Genomic DNA, 27,733 nt, shown 5'->3' with positions numbered 1-27,733 from the left:
AAAAATTTCCAAAATATCCAAAATAGCCAATTTGTAAATCTGATTTTTAGAAAAATTTATATCGTAAAAACATTTATTTAAGTCAAGTGGCTGATTTTTTACCATTTTTTTAAATATCAATATTCTTGTTTAAGTAATATACGATCTAATTTATGTTAGAAACATTATAATTTCAAAAAATATAAATCATTTTGAAATTATGTTACAAAATGTTCATATAAAATAATTTCAAAATGATTTATATTTTTTGAAATTATAATGTTTCTAACATAAACTAGATCGTATATTACTTAACAAGAATATTGATATTTAAAAAAATGGTAAAAAATCAGCCACTTGACTTAAATAAATGTTTTTACGATATAAATTTTTCTAAAAATCAGATTTACAAATTGGCTATTTTGGATATTTTGGAAATTTTTTTTATCAGTTTTTAAGTTTTTTATTTTCAGTATTAAAAAATAAGAAATAAAAAATGTAGCGCAATAGTCTATGAATTATATTTAAAAGAAATTTTTTAAAAATATTAATTAGAACAAAAGTTATTTCATTTGTCAGATCTCAGTGGGACACCCTGTATATATACCTGCTATAATGATGTGGATGACGAATGACACTTAAATCCTCACACGTCATATAAATGTATTATCATCGTTGATATACCTACATCCTCTCGTCATCACACGAACTATATTAATATGACATACCTGCTCACCTATACGAAACACGAGATTACGATATATAACATAAGAATATTTACGCAGTTTCTATTATAGCCACGAAGGGTCTTCGATGTCAAAAAAATTAACGTCAACTTTATATTATTGTCAATATTCAGTTATGTCCATTTGTATATATACCTATAATATTAATATGACGTACCTACCACCTATATAGTCCCATAATTTATCTTTCAAAAACTCTTTTTCCTCTTTGCGTAAGATGTAATCTTTAAATTCTTACACGGTGACCCCACCGGCCGTGAACGAGAAATGACGAGGACGGCGTTCCTATATAATATTTCTATTTGGCAAGAAATCGCGGCGCCGCGTCAAATCCAGAACCGGTGGCAGTCGTAATCAGACACCCGTTGAAGCAGTCGCTGATGTGCGTGCACGCGCCAATGGACATACTAACTCACCTGAATTATAGTCATAATAACTATATAGTTTTACCATTAAACAGTATTCAGTGATATTGGGCCAATCATAACGTCCACAGCCGCAATTTCGAAATACGTTTTATATTTTTGTAATTCAACAAATACAATATAATGACCGCCAATATGAACCGCTGGAAGGGCAAAGTGGCGTTCGTGACCGGCGCCAACGGAGGTATAGGCATGGCGATCACTAAGAGACTTCTGGACTTGGACTTTGCAGTCGTGGCCATCGACAAGCAGACCGAGCTTTTGTTGGTAAGTGCCCATATATACTGGTTAAACTGCGGCAGATTGTTTGTTGACTTATGACGGCTCTCCTATATTAAATATTTACATGTATAATATATTATATACCGTATGTATATAGGTAGGTATAGAGCAGAGGTTTTAACCATTTTCTGGGTAAATTACCATTCACACATATAGACGGTCAGTGATTACAAAGTATAGCCACGGGTGTCCCACGTTTATATTAAATAAAAACTTTAAATTTCAACCATATAATAGTTATTAATTGTAATACCTGATGCATCCCATTTGCGCACATGTTCTCAAAGCGTAATCGACAAACCTAAAACCTATGTCATCGAATAGTTAGAACTTGTTCAAAAAAATGATTTTTATGTTACACCCAACGGACCACTGGTTAATTATATAATATATGTTTGTTGCTCGTAATATTATAATATTATACAATATTCTAATATTCCATATGTGCAGCTAATATTATGTCCATCACAGACAACGAGTTCTACACGAGTACACCATACATTGTTTTACAGCACAAGTTGAATCCAGTTAAAAAAACAATATGGTATTGCTATATAGGCATTGATTAAATATACTGTCTTTAATCATTGTTATAGGTTAACATGTATTGCATAATTTTACCTAAGACAATATTTTCATTCGCTTTGCATAATTATAGTCAGTAAGACTATAGTTGGTTTATTGTTAATTCTTGTGGGTAATAGATACGGTTAAAAATAACATTGGTTTATAAATTGGTTCTAATACCTCGTTAAAACAGTGAATAAAAGTACATTTAAAATATAAATATAAAATTAAGTAACGTAATTTTTTCAGTCAAGCGTATGGGTAATGGTTGCCGGTATTTTTGCTAACATTACACTATTTCAAAATTCAAAACTAGTTTTCATTATTTGTTTCTTCAACAAGCTACTTCTCATTTAAATACAAAATGTATGTTGACCTAATTCATTTTTTCAAATTATGTTATTTATAGTATTTATTATATTTACTTAGTACATTCTAAAAGTTCTATAAAAATATGTGCTATCAATTAAATTATTATCAGTAGGTATTTATTTTGTTGGGACGCATATAATTACAACTTCCGTGTGTGTTTAATTTAACCACGGTACCCTGTTTAGACATTAGATCATATTAGGTACTATAATACCTATAAGATCTAGGGATTCGACAATATTATAAATGGATCACGTTGTAAAAGACGAGGGCAAATGTCTAGAAGCATACAGGTAGTTACTGTCGTCTGTAATTTTATTTATTTTTCTATAATTTCACGAAATATCGTTCAATTTACTTTTTAAGACGTGTGATATACATTGTACCTCCCTATATTATTATGCAGATCAACGTGTTAAATAGTATCTTAATATAATATCGTAGCAATTTTTAATAACGTCTATAATAGTTTTTTCATCGATAATAATAGGCAATATGCCAATACCTACATAATATCTAAATAAAATAAAATAGTGATGCCAATGTCTTTTAAATATCAATAGAATTAAGGAAGAATTAAATAAATAATCAATTAATAATAATTAATACAAATAAAATCAGTTGAAAATTAGAATGCACAAATACCAAGCTATTTATTTTTTAACTTAAATTCAAACTAAGCTTTTTAGTGTACTATATAGTTGTGTAACTAAATTACTATACTACTATCATGTATAATTTACAAATTACAAAATATCAATGTCTTAAAAATGTGTAATGAATTAGTAACTATTTCTATCATAACGAACCGCAACACTTTAAAAAAATAAAAACAGTATTATTTTTATAATTTGTTATCATTTATCAATTATCATATAATTTTTATACGACGCAGGTACAATCATCGCTTTATTGATATCTATTATGACATCTTATTGCTTATGCCTTATTCGATAACCGGTTAAACGCAATACTTACATTTGAGTTACTAAAATTTCATCGCAACTTTTTTGATTTGCATGCCAAATTGTTATTATGTCAAGGATAAAGATCAATAAAAAATCATTAGTAAAACACATGTCAAATGTGCATTTAGGGGGCAATACGAAATTCGTTTTAGTCCCCGTCGGCAATAGGGCTTACGCTCAAATTAACGGGTTTCTATACTTACGTAAGACAAACCGCATAATATTATGTGTGCGCGCGTCGTACATATTATACGCACCAAGAAAAAGTAAAATCTAACTTGAATAGGAATCTGGTTCCATCGCTCTTCTTCGTTTCATTTTCATAATATTATATGGTGTGCCGTTTCAATGTTTCTGTAACATAAATAAGACATCTGTGATAGTGGTTACCTCAGACAACCTATATGGCTCTATATACCAATTATTTATTAATATCAGTACCTATACACATGTTATGCAATGTACACAAACAATACAATAAAATAAAGTGTAGACGTTCAGTAGGTAATGATAATATTATATCAGGAATATATTATTTTGATGTGCAAAAACAATAATTATTTTCTCAAAAGTGGCGGTACAATGCACGTGATCGTGTAGACTAGATATAATAATATACACTCAATGTATTATAATGTATTCATAAATTAAATTATTTATTTGTTGTTTACTAATTAAACTATTACAAACCATTAAAACAATATTTATTATTAGGTTATAAATTCGGTACAATTTTATTGTATTAAATGCAGTCTTGTTAAGTATCAAATACTTGTACCTATTTACCTGGGTATTTTTTTTGGTATTTCAAATACTTTTTTTCAAGTGTATTTTAAATACTTTCAAAATAATTTTTCTCTGATTTTTATACCAGAATACTAACTAAATACTTTTTGTTTACCGTCGTATTTCAACGAACAATATTTTTGTTTCTTATATTACATTTAAAAAAAAAAATGGTGTTAAAATAATGTTTTATAATGCTTATAAGAATTTTTAAGATTTCATTAAATACGCAGATGACACAATACCTACAGTTCATATCTACCTTGCTGAAGTTTAACTTGACAATGTAATAGGCACGAGGCACCTTTGTGAGTATGTGACATCGGATATTCTTAATTCAAATATTTATTAATAATTTTAAGTACCCGTACATTTGTGGTAAACGCAAACGTAAACGGTTTTAATATACTTAAAAAAAGTACTTGTAAAGTGTTTTGAATGTTTTTAAATTATATTAATTGTATTTATAGTAAAATTCTTTTAAAAGACAGTATTCGAATAGAGGTATACGTATTTCAAATACAAATGAGTAATGACACCAATGAGTAGGTATTTATTACCTACGTATTCTGAACACATTTCAAAAGTATTCTTAACAAGACTGAATTTAAATGTAAGCGTATTGACAATACTACAGTAGACACACACAATAACTATAATATCATTGGATCGTATTTTGTGTTTCCTACTCTCCGTGCGTCTAACAGACTGTGTTATTATAGTAACAGTCTAATCTTACCGGCTTACCTACGGCTATACCTATACCTATTGCCTATTATTTTATATTGCGTGTGTTAATTTGTGATTTAAAATGACAAAAGCTATTTGCTATCATATTATAGGTGTGCGTACCTACACATAATTTTTCATCCGGATACCTACATATAACGATAGGTATATTAGATTAATAAATTTTATTATAGATTTTGTAGATTATGTACACCTAAGTCATAACTATATATATATATATATATATTTGACAGAACAATTTTTGGCAGATCACATTGCTAGATAGGAACCCAATAAATACCTAATAGGAACCCAATAAATACCCATTAGATACCTAATTAAATCCGAGCACGATATAATGGAGTAAACATATGGACAGATTTATAATATTATATGGACCCCATACGGGCAGCCAAGCTATATTACATAGGTTGCCAAGAGCCAACATTGTTAGAAAGAGATTGTCCTGTTCCTAATATATGATGGGATCTAAGTCCTAAATAGTGTATGACAACTTTTTCGAAAAACGTTGCTATCATCGTAACTTCTTTCTCTCTCTCACTACTATAATGGGTATACATTATAAAAAGTCTTAAGTTGTGTACATACCATATCTTTTTCCAACGATGTTGGCACCTGGACCTCTCTCTCTCTTTGTTATAAGTCCATTTTATTATAGGTCTATCATGGGTGTAAATAAATGAAAAACGCACTGGATGCGAACATAATATATTATATGGGGGACGGAGTGGCCGAGCGGACTAAGGCGTCGGCTGCGACGCAGTCGACCCGAGTTCGATTCCTCGGCCATGGGTGGCATTTTTCTTCGGACAAGTCACGGTGTCCGGAGAACAAGTGCCGCCATCCCCCACCCGGGCATGGCAGATACCTACGGGTGCCCACTTGAAAATCGGCCAAAAACCACACACACGTGTTTACCAACCAAAAATATCCTCCCCTACAAATAAACAAACAAACAGCTAATGGCCATAGTTGCCGGGCTTAATGACCAATTAAAAAAAAAATAAATAAATATATATATTATATAGGTATAGGTTGGTTTATCAACTAATCATTATTATATAATATAATATATGTATACACTATACAATACATACTATATACACATGTAATTATATATATATATGGTTTTGTGTTATGTCATTGATTTTGTACAATGTTGGTTGATTAAGAAAAAATCAATATAAAAACATTATCAAAATAATCACAGTTAATAATTGCACCTTATGTAACACATTATTTACATAATATTTGATAAATATATTTGTCTATAATTGCGTATAGGAACTTAAAGATGAATTAAAAACGACAAACCTCTACCCGTTAAACGTGGACTTGTGTCACGAGGAAGAGATCATACGAGCGTTCCAATGGGTCGAAGAAACGTTCGGCGGCGTCGATGTGCTCATAAACAACGCTGGCGTCGGCGGACGGTCTACACTCATAGGTAAATACATGAAATACCTATCACACGACGTTAACAATATAATACCTAGGTACCTAAAATCATGGGCACAATTTGGACAACTGATTTTGGGGGGAGGGGGGGGGCTAAATTTATAAAATCAATACAGACCCGCATAAATTTTTTATTAGGTGGATTTAAGAATTAATATATTTAAAAACTTAGGGGGGCTTAAATAAAACTAAGAGGGGCTAAGCCCTCCCCCTAGACCCCCCCGGATTGCGCCTATGCCTATGATAGGCGTTAATGTGTAATAATAATTATTACATATTAACGCCTACCTACCACTTACCTGCAGCAGCTGTGTTGTACTCGAACGGTATCTCCGTAAATGCCGTCAGCATAGTGTCGTAGTACATATTATAATGATATAAACGACATGGTATGATCGCAAAAGTCCAGATTTGGTCCAAGTCCACTTAATACGTCACGTGCTTACCCATAATATCATATTGTAATTTAATTATTATTAGTTCAGGGCTGTGGATTTAATGCACTAAAAAAGTAAAAACAGTCAAAATATGATTTTAAATACCTATATGCTCTGGAAAATTAAAAAATACGCACTTAAAATCAAAAAAAAAATCCTCTATAAAAACGTCTTTATTAAAAAACTGTTGAAATTAATAAATAATATAATTAAAAATGGTTTACAAAATAAATTCTTTATTTACATACTATAGGTACCTATTTATTTTTCTAATTCGTAAAAGATTACGAATGTATATTATACGGATAATGGTTTTGTAGATATTAGAACAACCATGATTTTACTATCGGTTACCTATTAGAGATACGGGTTTATTGGAAAAAATAAAAACATTTCAAGAAAATAACCATTATTATACGAAGAAATCATGAAAACATGAAATTATTACCTATAATATTATGCTCTAACCCATAAAATATGCAAAAATATGCGTAATAAAATTTCGTATTTTAACTAAAAATAAGTCAAAAAAAATTTTGGTCCACATCCATATTTTTATATGGTGCAGCAAAAATAACATGCAAATGCATTTAATTTACAGCTCTGATTATTACTATCCCCTAACTACGCTACGTCGTCGCCACGTGCCCACCGAAAGATCTGACCGTTAAAAAGTTCAGAACATACCATGTTGCTTATATCATGGTAGACAGGTATACGTTTGGCGTTTGAATGGGTGGTACAGCCGGTGCAGGGCACTGTTATAGTTTATTATTAATCATAATTTAAACAATATAAATTTTGGGATGGAGGGGTAGGTACACCAAATTGTTTATAGAATGTGTAATTTATTATGATAAACTGTAATGTTTATAAAAGGGCAAGGTGGGACACATGCCCATGGGTAAGAACAAATAGGGAGTAAATAATCAATGAAATAGGAAATATTAGGAAATAGGAATGCATCACCCGCGAACACGGAACTAACTATAAAGTCTGCGCTTCTATACTTCTATTAACATTGCGAATTCAATTGTTAATAGCACGTAATTACAGACTAGATTTGGTTGTAAAATACTGTGCAGAAGAAATTTCTTTGAGCAATTGTTCTGTACAATAAGTCTGGAGAAGATGAAGGTAACATGCAACACTAATACACTATATATGTCAATAGGTATTGCTCGGCATGCCCGACTCAATTAAGGACAACTGGCATAGGCGTATCTAGAAACTAGAACCACATTTTTTTGGTGGGAAGTGGGGGCTATTATTTGAAAAAGTAAAAGTTTATTGTTTAATACATTAATAGGTAGATAGGTAGGTAGTAGGTAGGTACTATTCATTATAATTTATACAACAAATAATCGAAAATTCAAAAGCACAACAGCTAAGGAATGTGACATCATGTTTATCTACAATTTAATTTTTTTACCAGTTTTGGCAAAAATATTTTCGCAAAACAACATAATTTTCCATATCAATATACCAGTTCAAAATGTATAACAGTCAAATGGAAAATTTTAAAACCTATCACAAAACATAGTTGATAACTGCTGATTCTTCGCATTGCCGAAAATGAACTTTCACGTGTCGCTGAACTAATAGATATTGTTAAAGCCACTTGAAAAATTTCAAAAACGTTAGGATATATATCTTTAGTTATAACTTATATTATATTAATTAATAGATTCGTAACAAGGAACACCGTGTCATGTTCATCATAGCTGTCATTTCATACTGAATATATTTGCAATCAATATTAAACAAATCCTTTAAGGCAAACAATTATATAGATATATTTTATATTTTAAATATGCAAATATGAATACTCACCTATACAATTTATATAAGCCAAACCACTTTATAGTAATCAATGAATAATAAGCTTTCTTTATACTTTGATTTTATGAAATTATCACTATGTCTGGCGTCTGCACTAGTAGCAATCTGAAATATTTCGAATCTCATTTTGGGATTACTTAGCTATTAGATACGCTTGTTTGGGGTACATGGACAGGTTCACACGTACAGAATTTAATATAGGTACTCGATGTATAAAAAAGAGGAACGAATAATTAAGACATTAAAGGTTATCAACTCGCTTAGAATTTAAAATATAAATAATTACAATGTTCAGTATTTAAACAAACAAATATTTAGGTCGGGAGTGCGTTACGCGTGGGTATAGCAGACACTTGGCTGGTTTCGTATCGAAATTAATGATATATGTATAGATACCTACTGAAACTGCAATGTGAAATATTTAACACGCACGTGTCACAATAATACAATTATACAATTATATTATTATATAGGTACTATTAAAATGTGAATGTCTATAAGACTACCTATATATCTATGGATAGTTGCATCAGATTTCAAAATAAGTCATTAGGTACCAGCAATACTGCGGTGTAAGTTTGCTACAGTATAATAGGTAGGTATATAAGTTTTAATGAGAATAATAATTTCACGATTATTCTTTGAAGATGAATAAAAAATAAAACTTTAAATAAAATAATAAATTTACCTATGCTGTGTGTAATGTGTAATAATATGCATAGCTATGATATATCTATGGGTATATATATATATAACTCGGGTAATATAATGGTCGTCACTTGTTGGACTCATGGTTAGTATATGAACTCATTCACCTATTGAACTCAAATAGGCTGGTCCCAGTTTACACGTATATTGACACATATAAAAAATTCGACTATTGAACTCATTACACCGATTGATGACTAATGAGGTCAATGATTAATGAAACACTTTAAGGGCATATTTCCACATTTTTTGGTCCATTTTCCCGATTTTATTGCATATATTTTTACGATTAGTACTTGGTTATACGGACATCGCCAAGCAGATCAGCTCAAGTCAACATCATAGCTGTAACAATACAATAATACATATATATTATTAGTACACGACCAAATTTATTTATTATTTATTACAATGCATAATATATTAATATGTAGGTAATAGGTATATCTTTTTATTCTTGGACCCTTCGTAGTTTCATGCCTTATTGACTCATTCAATTAATGGATTTAAATACTCTGGTCCAAAAATGAGTACCTATCCGATAAGTGGCATACTACTGTATGTAAATTATATACTGATATAGAGGTACCACTGGTGTATTTAGGATTTTTTCAAGGGGGGAGCTGGGGTCCACATAAATTTTCCAACACAAAACTGTTAGGTTACAATAATAATCATTTTTTTAATCCCATGGGATTTTTATGCATAAAAAAAATTGTGTGTCAATGGTAGTGTTGGGGTCCAGACCCCTTGGACCCCCCCGTAAATCGTCACTGAGAGGTCAGAGACACCTTCCTATATTATCACTGTACTACCAATGCGATTGAACTGTAAATACATATGGGTATTGGTATAACAGTAAAATTTATTTTACATTTATTGTACATGTAGTAATTACCATGTACTCAATAGTAGAAGTATAATAGGTACAACAATACCTAGGTATATGTTCTCAATATTATACATTTATACTTATTGTACTTAAAGTATAATATAGGTACAATAATTACTGTAAACTGTAATGACAAATATATTCAAAAACCTCTGTCGAATAGTACATATCTATAGGCATGTTATATATTATATTTTGTTAACATCATGTTTTAAAATAGTATGTACGTTTAAAAAAAAGTTATTGTTAATAACTTGCCATATATACGAATGTACAATATACCACATTGTACGATTTTAATTCGTTTATATTATAGGTACATAGTACATTCGTAAGTCGTAATTTATACTAACCATAATTTTATTAGTCTTCATAAAGAACGATGTTATATTTGGGTTATGTTATTTAGTTTAGAAACGGAACTACAAAACATAAACGGCATAAATATTAATTTGATCATTTCTATTTGCGATTAATGTGCAATACAAGTGTCAAGTGGCTCCAAAGCCAATGCTCATGTAAATTGCCCTCAATCTTTATCCACCACCTAGTAGGTAACCTACATAGCTATGCTACATAGGTAGGTAGGTACCTACCAAATACCAATTATTGGGCGGGTAACCGTGCTAAGTAAATTAAGTTCATTTAAAAGTCATGCGAAATCAGACTGTTCAGTTGACACATTAAACGAGAAGATTAATTGATGTCTGGTGACTACTGACTGGTGAGAGGGTGAATTCATTATTTTTCGGACTACATACACATTATACCTACCTATATCGTACATTATAGTTTAATATAATAATAATACCATTGTTCTGTGATAATACATAATACAATCATAGGTTATAGCCTACCTATATTCTATAATTCTCAGTTGGTACCTACCTACATTATTATTACCTAGGTTACCTACCAGATATTTATTTTTATTAACTTTGTACCAACGGTACTCAATTTGGCAATGTTTGCGTAATAAAATATTTCATAACTTGTTTTAGTATAATTTTAATATAATATATAGGCACTCAATAAAAACGTTAGGTCAGGTATTATACTATATATTATTACTATATATTCCATAAGTGACCATATATAATATATTAATGACCGAGAATAAAATTCGACAGGTCTATAATTCGGTACCTACTAGATAGTTTGTAAGTAGGTACCAAAAATACATATAACTCAGAAATGAGTTATATCATTATTATAACTAGGTAGGGTGTAGGTGTGTACCTACTTCGTACCTATAATATATAGTAGCATATGCCCTATATAAGCCATAACTAAATAGTAGGCATAGGCGTGTTCAGACTTTAGTGGCCGAGGGGGCACAACAAATTTTTAAATTGTGAAACCTATTTTTTTTTAGAAATGAAAATACATTCATTTCTTATGTTACAAAATTCACAATGATAGGAGTATTTTTTAATTATGATCAAAAAGTATAACCATTGTCAAAACAATAAAAATACTTTTTCCGTCCATTATGCAAGGTAAACAACATACAAATTGTAAAACTATTAACTAATCAGTAGGTAATATATATTTTGAGTATCTAACAAAATTTAAATTATTTTAACAAGTCGTAAAATATCTAAAAACATTTTTGAAATTATAACCGGTAATTGGATAATATCAACTGATAAAACTATAATATGATGAACATAATATTATAATATGATAATATAATCACTAGTTAAATGAATGTGTAACTAAAAAAATTACAATTAATCAAAATCTATAGGCACTGTAGGGTACACACCGCACGACTTTTTTTTTTATCCTGGCATTTTTTGGAGGCACAGTCTGCCGGGGGGGGGGGGCAGTGCCCACCCGGCCCCTCCCGTAAACACGCCTGTGGTAGTAGGTATGAAATGGCTCAAGATAAGTGGAGGGATGCCTTACAATTCTGATTTCCTGATATCATCATAACATTCTTCTATTCTTCATCTAACAAAAAGTAGAGGGATGCCATCCTATAAGCTATTATTTTACTATTTATATGCATATACTATTCTATGATGCATTTCAATGAAAATATATTTTATAGATATTTAATTTTACTAATTATACATTATTTTGAGAACCAATGTGTGTTTGGACGCAATCGGAATACTTATATTTGGGATGAAATACGACTCCCGGAATTCGGGCCGCGATATACCTACATAATATTTGTACCTATGTATTATATCGTGTTATGACCTGTAAACAGATAATGATAATACAAATTCATATAGTACTACCTACCTAGATGGGACTTAAGAACAATCAAGCTAAAGCGGCAAGGCAAATACATTATATCCTAGAAAAATAACATTTTCATCAAAATTACAATTACATAGGTACATATTATTATATTGTTATAATACCATGATTAATGGTATTAGGATATTAGGCACACCTACGTTTTAATGATCAGGAAAACATTGAAATACAATTTAAAAAATTTGTGAGAATAATACTAAAAAATAATAGGATACCTAGGCAAGTAATTGCATAGGCGGACCTGGGCAATTTTTTCTGAAAGTAGCGGAAGAATTGTATCAGCAGCACAGACCCTGATAATTTATATTTTAATTCAAAATATGGTTAAAACTTGGGGAGGGGGCTAATTTGATTGGTCCAATGGTGCAACTAAAGTGATATATACAGGGATGTTTTAATTATGGGTAGGTACGAGGTATATCTATCAATTTTCTAAATTTTAGATATAGCAACATGTAAATTTTAATTTTAATTTTTAAGAATTATTTGACAAATTGACATTATCTAGAGCTCAGAGGACACTTCTATGAAACTTCTCAGTTATAGGAAGGTACCTTACATGTTGTTAACTACAAAAAACAGTGATATTGTGTTCATTCTTTAGCTTTATAAAAAAAAAAAAATAATTATAAAATAGAACTTTTTATTTAACTTAATTAACTATTCTACGTACCTTCTTTTTGTTCATTAATTTAATTGGATTTTAAGCAAAATGTATTTTTGGTAATTAAAAAAGAATTGGTTTTTCTAAATATTTTTATGTTTTTTTGTTGTTTTGAATATAGATGGTACTGTATCGGAATGGAAAAAAATATTGGACGTAAACGTTATAGCGTTAAGTGTTTGTTCACGTGAGGCAGTGAGATCCATGAATAGTCGCAACTTGAAAGACGCTCACATTATTCATTTGAGCAGGTTCAAAAAAATTATAAACTGTTAGTTGTATTTTTGTATTGATTATTTAACTTACTGTTTCATACTGGGCTTAGTAATCTGGCGCATTATGTTCCTTCATATGGTCCGTTCCATTTCTATTCCGCGACCAAACATGCTGTACGAGCACTCACAGAAGGGTTGCGGCAAGAATTAAGGGCATTGAAAAGCCCCATCAAGGTCACGTGTGTCAGTCCTGGCCTTGTGAAATCATCAATTTTCAAAAATTCACTGGGAGAAAACTTTGATAAACATTTATACGAAACGTACCCTAGTATTTCTCCAGCAGACGTAGCATCTACCATCGAATTTGTATTGAGCACTCCTCCACACGTACAAGTAATACAATTTCTCTCATTTTTTTTTTTTTAATAATGAATATTTAAATATTTTTAAAATTCATTCTATTCATTTTATTTATTAATTAAACATGTAAAATTATAAATTTTTATACTATTGCCAGATATATAAGTAAATAGTTTATAAATTTAAAACATATTAAATGCTAAGAAACTATTTTTATTTTTTTTAATCTTGGCCTTCACAGAAACTATTATAAAACATAAGTATACTATCAAAAGTACAATAGTTCTGGAATTAAAAAGACAACTTCCTCTTAACTGTTGCAGTTTATGCTCATTAATTATTTAAAATTAACACAATATTCATCCAATGGATTTAAAAATACATTTTAATTTCACTTATTCACATGGTGATATAAAAAAATCCTCTTTGTAATAATTGCAATCACTCAAAAATGTATAAATATGTTTTTTTTTACATTAAAGACAAATAATGCAAAATTATAGTAAAAGAAATAACGTTTGTTTTAATAAATAATAATAATAAAAAAAAACAGTATAAAATGGTGTTTAAGAGGAAGTATAATATACACACACATATATATGTATATATATAATATATCCACAAAATTATAAAAAATAAAAATGATTCACAAAATAATATGTCATAATGTCAAGAAAACAATAAAACAAATGGATGATTACAATCTACAAATGTCTTCTGTACAGTGATTGATTTTAGTTAAGTAAAATGTAAATTTAAAGTGAAAATGTATAACAATACAAGAATAAATCGTATACTATAAAATATAATATAATATATTATATAAATGTTATCACAGTCACAACACAGAAGACTAATAATTAACATGATATCTTGCACACATTAGTTGGCATACAAAAACATTTAACGCATTAAAATAAATACAAAGCTTTAATTTATCTTCAAAATAAATGCTAACCTTGGAGAATTATTTTCCAAAATTGTCATATATTGGAAAATAATAAATATTAATAATATACAAGTTTTTTTATAGTTTAACAGTTAAAACAATTTATTTCAGGTGCAAGATATAATCATCAAACCTATAGGTTCAGAGGCCTGATTAATATTGATCCTCAAATCACAAGCACAATATGTCATAAGGTTCATCTCAAAATAAAATACAAATGTATTAGTAAATCATACTTTACATTAAAATACAGAGCCTATAAATATAAATATGTATATTATATTAAATATATATATATATAAGAAAAAGAAAAGAACAATAATAAAATGATGATTCTTAAAATTACAATATTGATATTTACAAAAAAAAAAAACAAAATTAAATCAATAGTTAGAAGAAAACAAAATAAACACCGATGTTCATATAATAATTTAAATATGAAACATATAAAAGTAAATCACAGTTACTAAACTCGTTCGTGCTTTTTAGTTAAGTTATTTTGTAAGTGATATCTTTAGATGTTAATGTTATTTATAAAAATGTTTATTTTGTATTTTTTACAACAACCTAGAGTTCAATCACATTTATTCATTGGTTTTATTACCAGCTGTTATATAAGTTTATAGTATATACATATATAAAATAAATATATGTATACAGAAAAACTCCACATAAATAATGTTCGTTCTTCCTCTCTTTGTTTGTTATTTTTTTTCTAGTTTCTTCAAGTTTACCATACTAATCCAATCAAATAATGAATAATTCTGTAGTGGGCATATGACGATGCAATAAAAAATAGATGTAATATAAGGAACCGTACGCAATCCTGTTGGATAACAGCTGATTGACGTGATCCTTTATGACTGGGGAATTCACCAGTGGAATAGAATGTCTCTAGGATACGTTCTTTTTCTTCCCAGCGATCAAATAACCATTTAGTCATTTCTTCTTGTTCTCTAGGAACCTAAAAATGTCAAGTGATCATAACTAATACAATCAAATTATTATTTTTTTAAATTGACATACAAGTGAACTGGGAAATAATCTGTAGTACATATGTGTACGGCAAGCTCTTCTCTGACCCATAATAATAGTAGGTAAATCCAACGGTCTTCCTTCGGAGTATGCAACTGTTACATCCAAAATCCACGCTAATTTGTCAGTATTTTCATCTACAATAATATATTACATTTGAGTTAGAATAAATATGTAATACTATATTGATAAAAAATAATAATCACTAAATTTATAATTAATGGATATCAGGTACTTCATAATATAATAGTAAGTGAGTATGATATACATTTTACTGTACTGAAAAATTGTAATCCACAAAATAATTGTACACAAACTTCTTATACCAATGAACACTTGATACTATTATATAATATTTTTGTATGTTTTACTAATAAATATTAAAACATAGAACTCAATATATTTTAATTGAATTTTTTTAAGAAATTAAAAATAATTATAATATACATATTATATATAAATTTAAGGGTCCAGTGCAAGAACCGGCTATATCCATATTTTGGAATTGTTCAGGAAGCATACAATAATACTTGGTTATTTAACTTTTTTATACCAGACATCACCATTTCTATATTAGCTTATCTAACAGATGAAAAAACCCAGTTATTGCACCAAAATGTGAACAAAATTATCCTTCATCAAAAAAACTAAAAACATGCGTTTTGAAAATAAGTCGAGATAGCCGGTTCTTGGAATCCTCAATTACTATTGCTTACTGAATTCAGTATTATTGTTTGTCACACCACCATATTTTGTTTGTTTTGGTGAAAGTTCATCAATGATTGCTGAAAAAGCTCCTAATCTTGGTAACGTAACATGTTCTAGTAAAGGTAAATTGTTTTTCTGTGCATACCTAAAATTAATAATTATCAAACAGTATTAATAATTAAATTATTTTATTGATTTACCTTTGACTAGCTTCTCGTCTTTTTCTTAAAAATCCACCTTCTGGAAATAAAATAATTAATTTTCGCTGACGAGGCAAATATGATCCACGAATGTGAGTTCTTAATTCTTTAACAGCTTGTTCTCTCTGATCTTTACCCTATAAAAAAAAAATTATAAACAATAGATTTTTTTAAGTTTAAAAGTATGAAAAAATGTACACTTACTGATAAGATAAAAAAATCTTGATGTATAATAGAAACAATACCAAAATTAGTAAACTTGAATATCCTGTCCATGATCCACATAATATTGGGCAACACACCGGCCTTGGAATTAAAATTTGTCATTAGCATTGGCACATCTGCTGTAGATTGGTGATTAACTAACACTAGTGTACGATCATTCAAACATAACCTAATATCATCACCCATTTCAACAACTATATAAAAAAAATATATTATATTTAAATACTTGTAATCAACTGAAATAAAAAAATGTTAAATAATATAAGTCTTCAAATTATTAAATTGACAGGTTCAACATGTTAATAACAAAAACAAACATATTTTATAAAATATACATCTGGTTCCTACAATGTTGTATATAACAATATTGGATGAGTAAAAATCAGCATATATATTTTATTATTTAAAATAATATTTATAAACTATACTAACAATATCACAATAGACAAATTAGATAAAAAAATTAACAGAATCAAATATACATGATAAAACGAGACCTAAATCTATGAGATAATGGGGGCAGAACATTAAACAAAAATCAGAGTATTCATTAGTGGTGAAGTCTTATGTAAATGGATAATAGAATATATTACTTACTGTCATAACCAGCTGACCAAGACCACATAGAAACCATTGCTAATAGCCAATGGAAAAATAAGCCTTCAAGTTTCCAATATAGATTTGGGTGAATCTTCCGCAAAGGGAAAAATATAATCATCCAAACACAATATGTTGGTATACAATAGATGTTGTTAATAAGTACAAACAATATGCGGATGATAACTTTGCATGTTACAGTAGCTCTGAATATGAAAAATAAAAATAAAATAAATATTATGATTTATAAACAAATACAACCTAAAACAATAATACTTTTATAATAGTAAATGCAATTGTAAATTTGTTCAGTAAAAAACTGTATTTTCTCATGCTTTAAATTAGACGAAAATGTAGTTTTAATTTATAACAATGTATTATTATTTAATATTTCAATCAGTTTTGGGTTTATTTTATAGAAATATCAACATATTTATAGTTGGATCTAAGAAAAATTGTTTCATATTTGGTGGTAGTTTTGATTCAAAGTAATTAAATTTTTAGATTCTGAGTAGAGCGCTCTGATGAATGTATTTAATTTACAATGATATGTTCTTTTTTGTGTCTATTATTACGTTTGGGGCAGTAAAACTGTTTTGATTTTCTTCAACAGTATCTTGTTTGATGGAAAAGTGAATCTAGTTGGTGCATTCAGGAGGTCAAAATTAAAAATTCCAAAAAGCACTGGGGAAAACAACAAAAAAATTAAGGGAAAACGGAAATTTTTACAAAAAATCGATTTTGGTTTTTGGTGTAACTAAAAAAAATGATAGCATATACATGACATTTACACTGGTTGTTTATATTCACATTTTCTATACACAATAATTTTTTTTAAATATTTTTATTTGTTTTGAACTGCCTTAGGATCTTTTCAGTTTCCAATTTCATTAATTTTTTATTCTATAAATATCAATTAAATGTTATTTGTTTGGTAAAAAAGCTTGAAAATTTAATCAAGGCTCCTACTATATTGTACAATGACATTTGAAAAATATTAAAAATCCTTAGTCACAGTATTTTTTTATAAGCATTTAAAGTTTCTAATATTGACAAAAAAAAAAAAAATCACGAAAATTAGCAAATTATTTTGAGTTAAGAATTCATAACATTTTTCCTTTTTAAATCTAAGATCTGAAAATGTAATACAAGATTTCTCATAAGTTTGTCAACCTTTATCAAAAAAAAAAAATGTCTACAAACAAATCAAATTACATTTTTATTAGCGTTTGAAGTTTATATTTTTACAAGATTGGATAATCACTCGATTTTTCATGTAACGCTTTTGTTATTTTGTTGTAATTCAAAATGAATAACTGTAGATGTTTACGGACATTGTCAGTTTTCAATTTTTTTTAGTTTTTTTTTGATTGTCAATAATATTTTATTTGTTGGGTAAAAAAAATTGAAAATTTAATTTAATACAAAGATTCTGATATATTGTTACAATAGCAGTTGAAAAATATTAAAAATACATAGGTACAATTTTTTGTTACAAGCGTTTAAAGTTTAAATTTATCGAATTTGAAATTTAATAATTATTTTGTAGTTGAAAATTTATAAAATGTTCAACTTTTATAGCTAAGGATTGAAAATTGAAAACAAGGTTCCACGTAGGTAAATAGTTTATATATAAATTACTTTCTTCACAATAATATCATCAAGTATACTTAGTAATATCATAGGTTGACTGACTGTCTTTGCTCAGAATCGTTTTTCTTATACAATGATGTTATATTATTGAATTCAAATTTAACACCATCCATTACAGTGACCCACTTGTAACCTACTGTACAGCAGAGCGATACCCACTTGCCCACCTTTTTTTAACTTGTAACTAATAATAATGCAGGAGTATTATAAATGATTAAACATAATGTATAGACATTTTTTTTTTTTTATTATAGTTTGTATTGATTGAAGCCTAATTTATGATTTACACTTTTACATTAGAAAAAAATTTCAATTTATCAACAATTTGTACACAATCTAAGTTTACATAATATGCAATACAACAATTATACTTTAGGAGGGATTCTTATACCTTTATTTTTCATGTTTGGAACAAATACACGGGGGGGGGGGGGGCCTTTTGACAAGGCTTAGTCTCATGTATCGTTCTATTATTGAAATATTAAAAATACAACAATCATGGCACATACAGGGGACCAGACACAGCCTGCCTAGCTTAGCAGATGGTAGTTTCATAAGCGTAAATTCTTTAGTCCCTAGGCAGTCGATGGGATTCTTTATACTTAGTTTACATTGTTTAGGTAGATGAAAATTAGTATAACGTCAATATGTTGTGTGGTGTTAGGTTATATTATATAATACAGTGTATGCAATACTAAATTATTTGCTGATAATTAAATTTACTTGAACGTTTAGTAAAGATCTAGAAGTGTCATTGAGTACATTGTAATTCATCGACAACTGTATAAAAAAAGCAATAATAAAGATTTTAATGTGATAATTCCTAAAAGACTAAACAAAAATATCCAATGCATAGAACTGTGTTGGCCTAATGTTGTTTAAAAAAAAAATTCAAGGTAAGCTAAAACAGTATTAATTATTTTTAATTAGTAATTTACAATTTATATTAATGATATGCCCAAAACCAAAATAGTATATCAAAAGAGACAGATAAACAAATCAAAATTGCAAAACAATAATTATTTTCTGAACAATATTTTTTCAAATTTTCTTTTACAAAATACCTATATATAGGTATTGCCTAATGCCTAACTATGTATACCCAACTAAAAAGAGCCTGTACATCAAATGATAATACAGGCAATCCAATATAATTTATATAGGTAATAAGAAACCAAAATTTTTAAAAAAAAATAGAAGATACGAGTCACATAGGTATATATTATAATATATGTTTTATATATTTGAGCTAGGTAGAGAATGCTTTCTAAAATGCAAAAGATCAGAACCTAATTAAAAATGTATTAATAATAATAAAATACTGTATGTACATAGTAATGTTGTTCTAAACACTAATTTCAGCCTTGAAAATAGAATAATCATTATTCATTATTATAGATTATTAAGAAACAACTACTTAATATTATCCAGTATCCTCTAGAAATAATATATAATATATTTCTAAATTTAATTGTTTTATACTTCAAGGTTGTGATGGTAGGTATGTACATTTTATATTTTATGTAACATATTAAAAACAAGTTCATACTTTATTCAGATCAATATTAATAAATAAGAATATATGGTTTTATAACTAAACCTACCTACTTCGAAAAGAATAAAATATTTCAAGGACAACTCTTTTTTTTGCCAATCATAATATAATATGATTAACAGTTATTAGTTAATATGAAACTATGAAAGAATTATTAGGTCATGTAGTTTAAAATTGAAAACAAAATATGCCTAATTAAAACCAATGTATGTTTAATATGAGACTTACTATACATATGTATATAAAAAGGGGGAATGGAAAGCATCGGAAAAAAATTTATTTTCATTATTTTTGTATACATTGTATTCATTTTGAATATAGAAATTAAATAGAAATATAGAATTATCAGTATAGATAACGGTAACATTTTGTGTACATTTAATCTAGGTACTTCATTATAAAACAATTAAGCAGGAAAAGTTAACATTATAAATAATTTAATTTAAAACAAATTAGTTAAAAAGGTCCATTAAATATTAATTAATATACAATTTTTAGAAAATTTAAATATATTTAATATTAATAATACAAATAAAGAATACATTGCTAGAGATGGGTATCTATTTCAAATTCAAACCTTAAATATAAATTATAATTCTGATATTATATAGGATATTTGACATTATGAGTATATTATATTTTAGCACATATACTTTTCAGTTATCTTACTCCAGCGGAAACCTCAATTCCATTATTGTACTACAAACTGTTTAGTGTTTAGTATTTATTTTGTTTTTCTTTACAAACGATGAACATATTATATGGTGGTTGATATAGTAGTTAATTATAATAAATAAATATTATTGCTATGCAATAATTATACTTCTTTTCTTTTTTAAGACAATGAATAAATGTAGAATATGAATAAAAATATAAAAATTAAAAGTACTCGTATTTTATTTATAAAGGAGATGTGAAGTAATTTATTATTTGAGTCAATATTTAAGATTTTTGACACCATAAAAATTATTAAATACACACAGGTGTTCTAAGTACAAACTAAGTTCCAGTTTAGACATGGTGTTTAGATTATATCTTCTAAAGACTAACCAAAGTACCTAGACAATATTAGTAGAATTTAAATACTGCATAATATTTTATATACTTATCCACCCTAATATACTGAAGTATCTACACATACATTTTAGTTATGAATATAAATTTGATAGAAAATTATTACAAGACTTAACAAGGTTCAGAAATCACACAAAACTTTAAACATTTTAATTATAGGTACCTACTATCATACCATCGCCTATCACTTCAAGATAAAATGTATATATACTGATAGTAATATAAGTATACAAATGTTTGTTATTACTTTTAAATGTTTGATAATATGTTATATTAATCATTACCAAAGTTATAACTTACAACAAAAGTACATACATTAATGCACTAAAAAATCATCAAATATGCATTTATGCATCAAAAGATTGAAATTATGCTTACTATCAGTAATATTAATCAAAAATACACGTAATAGATGATTTAATTAACTTAGTATTGCATTGTACTGTAAAACACAACAAATAACTACTCAATGACCATTAAGATAAAAATTAGTTTAATTAAATATTTGTTGACTTTGATTAACAAAAAATATTAAAATGCTTAATTTTTGATAAATATTCAAATTAGGGGGCTCAATATGAATTGTATTTTGTACTTACTTAACATAATAAACATTTTTTGATACAATCTATATTAAGTAATGCAATAAAAAAAATTGATTTTATAGAAAATAATGACATGAAGTTCACATAATCAAAGAAAATATCCATTGATATTACTCTATAAATATATATATGTATATAACGATGTATATAATAATAATATTGTATATACTAACTAAGTTATTTAGATAACTGAGTTCAAATAGGTATTGTCTATAAAATACAATTAACCAGTAAAAATATGGAAGTCCTTCCTCTATTTATTACTAATCTAAAGATAGTACCTATTTTTTCAAATTGTGAAATGGTAAAATACAAATATTTCATTACTAGGTATTAGATTTTGTATAAATATTTTATACTTTGACTGTTAAGTAAATGTAAAGGATGTATGGTTGTTACATTAACATATAGCATTGGTTATCATGTTTTTCCATAAAACCGTGATATCCTTATTGAAAAACACAGTGACATATGTTGTATATAAGTATGTACCTATAATTAGGCACGTACACAAAAAACATTTCAGAAGGGGGGAGGGGTTCATATCATTTACCTTATACTAGTAGATGGAGTATGGATGTGTAGTTCTAGTTGTCAAAAATTCAAATAATCAAAATATATTATAGTCAAAAAATATATATTTTGAATTAATTATTTAAAAAATCATACAAGTAAAAAATGTTAAAATGGTTTCGTTTATTTTTGATATCGATTTTGGTTTAACCAGTATTCAAAATCGGTGTACAATATCAATATCGGGTTTTTTTTTAAATTTTTAATCTGTCACCTTTTGGGATAGTAAAAATGCTTTTTTTTAAATAATTTTTTCAACAGCATAATATTTAGTAGGAAAGTGAATACTCCAGTTAGTACTTAGCGAGGGGGGAAGGGGGGCAATAAGTTTTTGAAAAATTGATTTTGTGTTTTAGCGTAACTCTAAATAAAATAACAGAATATAGATGAAATTTTCACTAACTGTCGAGCTAAGTGTTTATATTAGCAATTTCTTTACACCATAACATATTGAAATATTGTGATTATTTTTGAGCTATTTATAGGCATCAGAACATTTTAAACTTTATTAGTTTTTTTTAAAACTATTGTCGATACAAAATTTGTTGGTTGGTCAAAAAACTTAAATATGTAATAGAACATTCCTCATAGGTATGATGTTAGAAAAAATTTAAAAAAAAAATTTGAGCGTAAATTCACACAATTTTTTTTTAGAATCAATTTATGATGTTGAAAAATTCATTAAAATCACAAAAATTGGAAAATTATTTGGGGTTAGAAATTCATAAAAAAAAAAATGTTAATATCTATTTATATCAAAGTTTTGAAAAATAATATAAGATTCTCTGCCAAATTCATCTTAAGTTTTCCTACATTCAAAATAAAAAATTTTACTAGAAACTCAAATTTATTTTTTTTTACGAGCTTTTGAAGCTAGACATTAGATATTCACACGTAATATAACAAATTCTCATAAAACTATTTTCTTATTTTGTCGTTAGTCAATACCAATAACCGTAGGTACTTGACATTTTTATCAAATATTTATTTTATCGTTTCTATAAGTGACACAATTATAAAATTTTTTATTTCATAAAAGTCAATTAAATTTATTTGTTGGGTCAAAAAGCTTGAAAATGTAATGCAAGATTCTTTATAAATTGTTATAATAGCAGTTGATAAATATCCATAGGAACGATTTTTTTTATAATGAGTATTTAAAGTTCAAATTTTGACAAAAATTATCAAAATATTAAACTTTTTCAAATTTATTGTAGTTAAAAAATTAGATAATGTTCAATTTTTAGGTAAGAATTTAAATTAAAAACAAGGATTTTTATATATAATTTAGTGTACCTAACCAAAAAATCTGAAATAAATATTTAAACAGTTATTTTTTCCAGACATTTTAAGTTCAAATTTGGACGAAATTATATATTAAAACCAAGAATTACAATTTTAGTTATTTTGTTGTAATTTTAAATATTATTCGTGGGTATATGAAACTTTTAGAGTATATTATTATATTTTATTGACACAATGACATTTTCAAAAGTAATTTTTTTACCAAAAATAAATTTAATTTACTGTTATAGGTACTATAATGTTTAATAGTAAAATAAATTACTTTAATCACACTATCATCAAATATACTTAGTAATATTATTGGCCGACAGACTGTCTTTTCTTAGAATCGTTTTCATATACAATGAGATTTTATATCATTGGATTCAAATTTAACACCATACATTACAGTGACTCACTTGTAACCTACTGTACTTCTGTACAGCTGAGCCAGTTTTTATAAAATGCTTACAACAACTTACTATGCTAATTAATTTTTATTTTATATTGGTAATAATGTAATAATAACACTTGGTAGTTTGAGAACCGTTGTTTAACACACAAATAATTTATAATTATATGTATTAGATAAAAAATTATGGACAGGGATAAACATGGTCAAAAATTATATAAAATTACTTTTACCTTTACATTATAGTTTATTTATCTTGTTGTTAATCATTCTTAAATAAAATATTATACAATATTATCCACATATGATCATTCTGATTATTTTAATAAACTTAATGGATAATTAAATTAATGATTTAGTGTTGTATGATGTTTTTAGCCATTTTTAGATTTCGAATGACATGAAAAATAAAATAAAATACCGTAAAATACTGTAATGTTTATTATAGAATAATTATCATCATATAAAAAAAATAATAATGAACATTATCTAATGAAATAGGTACATAATATTATTGTCAAGCAAATTACTTTGAAAGCACTCTTGATAAAAAATAAAAAAGATTATTAAAAGCTTTTATAATAAGATTGAAGTGATTCATTAATTATTTTTTTAAATAAAGAGATAAGTGCCTAAATGGCTAAATTAATAGTATTTTAATTTTTACAATAAATATGTAATAAACCATTTGTTTTACCAATAGATACATCATTTTATTGAAAACACTTCTAAATAAGTATAAGTAAATAGGTATCACCTAACTTAAACTAATTATGATAAAAACCTACGCTGGGTTGCATAAACAATCACTCAACATAGGTAGCCACAATGAATCAATAGTGAGGCATTAGTTCCTTAAAACATAATTTAGTAACCAATGATGTTTGATGAGATGAATAAATTGTTTATGCAACTCAGCACTATAATTTTATATTACCAAGTTTAATTCTTAATAGTTTAATTACAATTTTTGTAGTTTTTGAAGGTATATGTTCTTGTTAAAATGTGTAAACCAATAAATCTTTTAAACAAAATCTTTAATGTTCAAAGATAAAAATGCAATTTTTAAAAAAAAAAATGGTAGGAACTAAGAATCTTTAATACCGGATTCAAAACTACTAGACTACACACTAAACTATTATTGTCACAATGATACATTTTTAATTAATAATTGATAGTTGGAATATATTTATATTTAGACACATACAGGGACGTGCATGTATATATTATGTTTGTATATTTTGTGAAAGAAAAAGAACTTAATATTGTTATATGCACAATAATAATAATAATTAAAATCAAAATCCCGTATAGTTTTATTTCTAAAATCTAAATTTAATACAAATTCTAAAAACAACAACCGATTGGTATTTGGCACAGTTATTTTTCATTGACTTCAGTTAACTTGAGACAGACGTGTATGGTAAAATTATTAAATTAATAATATTTTTGTTAATCAATATAACAATTAGAGTAAAAAATATTTAAATTATAAACAAGTGAGGTGGGAAGTGTAATTCTCTAAAAATTTAAGCAGATGTGCTTGCTTGCGAGCCCCCTCTGTTGAAAACTGAAATTACACCACTGTATTGAATATGAAGAAGGTTATTACAATTTTTAAAAGATAATTAAAGAGTAATGGCACCTATACAGATTTTAACAAAATCATTTAGCCTTGGAAATAACTATGATATCTATATATTTTATCTACTTATATTCATATTACTGCTCGTATTACTGTAAATCTACTTACACACTGAAACTAAAATAAATTCCTAGGTAGATACAAATTTTAAAACAATCATTTTGTATACTATGATCTATATAACTTTAGGGGGCCTTGGTATCTAACACTTTTTTCCTTAAAAATTATTCATATACCTACTTTCATAGGAAGGTACATACAGATATAAATTTCAAAGTATACCTACCTAAAGGGGAAAAATAGATAAAAAAAAAATGTTTAAGTTAAATGTACAATAAAATGTACATTACAGAGTATAAATGAATTCCAGGTGCTTTCTGTGCAAACTTCAGGTTTAGAAGTAAGTCACTGCTGCCTACACACCAGGCTACCTATGCACAGTTAATTTGTATAGACTGAAACGACCAAAATGCATGTACGAACCTGTAACCAAATTGTTTTAACCGTCCGTCTGGCATCTCTATGGTTAAGTCGGTTTTCATGTCGATTACACCATACGAAAAAAATTTCAATATGTGAAAATGGAACGTTCAATGTTAACTGCAGAAGACACACACGTCGGTTCCTTGTAAAATATTGTTATATTAAATAAACGAAATAAAAAGTCGCAACAACGGGCATCGGACGAGTGCGCGAACTCGTGCGAGGGGAGAGGCAGTAGGCACTACCGCCCAACGGTCGAAAAATTGGCTCGCCGACGGCCGCAGCTCACATCGTTTTTCGTACCGTCTGTAGACTTTGAGTGGGAGGTACGACGAGCGGGGTGGGTGCGCGTGCCGGATAACGTGTTGTTCGGGATACGTTTTTCCGTTCAAGCGGCCTCGTGTCGTAGGGGTTGTTTCGACACTTTAGACGATAAGAGCACCTTCGGGTGTAATTTACTATACGAACGACTGGACCGACCACTGACGAATGCGGAATGACGTACGTTTTTATCAACGAGTGGAGATCACTGAGTAGTGAGTATCAAAAATACTATATAGCTGTATTATCTATATAAAATATAATAATATATAGGTACTACAACATTACGGACTACCGTGCAGACGAAAATAAATGACCTTAACGTTAACAATTTAACATTTAACAAACTGACACCGCCGAGTAAACAGACAACTACAGACTGAGGCGACGGGTGCTGATAACCTAACCTACTACTGTATGTTCCGTGTAGATACCGTGGTAAGCTTAGATATTACCACAAAACGACGTGATAAGCCAGACGGCAGCTGCAGACTGCTCCGCCCAACCCCGCTAACCAGCTTGAAGCCGTTTTGGTAGTTTGGTCCGTTCGGCCCGGATGAATTTAGTATTTGTTGCGCATGCGTCACGAATGACGAATGAGATAGGTTGTTATGTTTAAAACATTTGTTTTAAACGTTTTTTGATTGTTGTTGTTATAAACTAATATAACATATTATGTTAAAATCCAA

The 27,733-nt window shown here is 27.9% G+C and overlaps 2 protein-coding genes and 1 long non-coding RNA gene across 3 annotated transcripts; 2 read left to right on the top strand and 1 right to left on the bottom strand.

Moving 5' to 3' along the window:
* The first annotated feature begins 572 nt into the window (after positions 1–572).
* On the top strand, positions 573–15,306 carry LOC132948619 (dehydrogenase/reductase SDR family member 11-like). The gene is made up of 5 exons (XM_061019169.1): positions 573–1,417; positions 6,160–6,322; positions 13,272–13,401; positions 13,476–13,758; positions 14,786–15,306. The coding sequence occupies exons 1-5, from the start codon at positions 1,274–1,276 to the stop codon at positions 14,825–14,827; spliced, it is 762 nt and encodes a 253-aa protein (XP_060875152.1). The 5' UTR covers positions 573–1,273; the 3' UTR covers positions 14,828–15,306.
* Positions 14,223–27,399, bottom strand: LOC132948617 (acyl-CoA:lysophosphatidylglycerol acyltransferase 1-like). The gene is made up of 7 exons (XM_061019167.1): positions 26,724–27,399; positions 17,440–17,645; positions 16,822–17,036; positions 16,618–16,754; positions 16,426–16,562; positions 15,701–15,846; positions 14,223–15,638 (listed from the first exon to the last, which is right to left on the bottom strand). Exons 1-7 carry the CDS (start codon positions 26,780–26,782, stop codon positions 15,405–15,407), a joined length of 1,134 nt encoding a protein of 377 aa, XP_060875150.1. The 5' UTR covers positions 26,783–27,399; the 3' UTR covers positions 14,223–15,404.
* Positions 27,129–27,733, top strand: LOC132948621 (uncharacterized). Its single transcript, XR_009665035.1, has 2 exons — positions 27,129–27,259; positions 27,318–27,733. It is a non-coding gene; the product is annotated as an uncharacterized LOC132948621 (long non-coding RNA).

The sequence above is a fragment of the Metopolophium dirhodum genome, chromosome 7 (assembly GCF_019925205.1).
Source record: "Metopolophium dirhodum isolate CAU chromosome 7, ASM1992520v1, whole genome shotgun sequence".
Taxonomy (NCBI): domain Eukaryota; kingdom Metazoa; phylum Arthropoda; class Insecta; order Hemiptera; family Aphididae; genus Metopolophium; species Metopolophium dirhodum.
The sequence above is the reverse complement of the archived record's forward strand: the minus strand, read 5'-3'. Positions and strand labels throughout refer to the sequence as shown.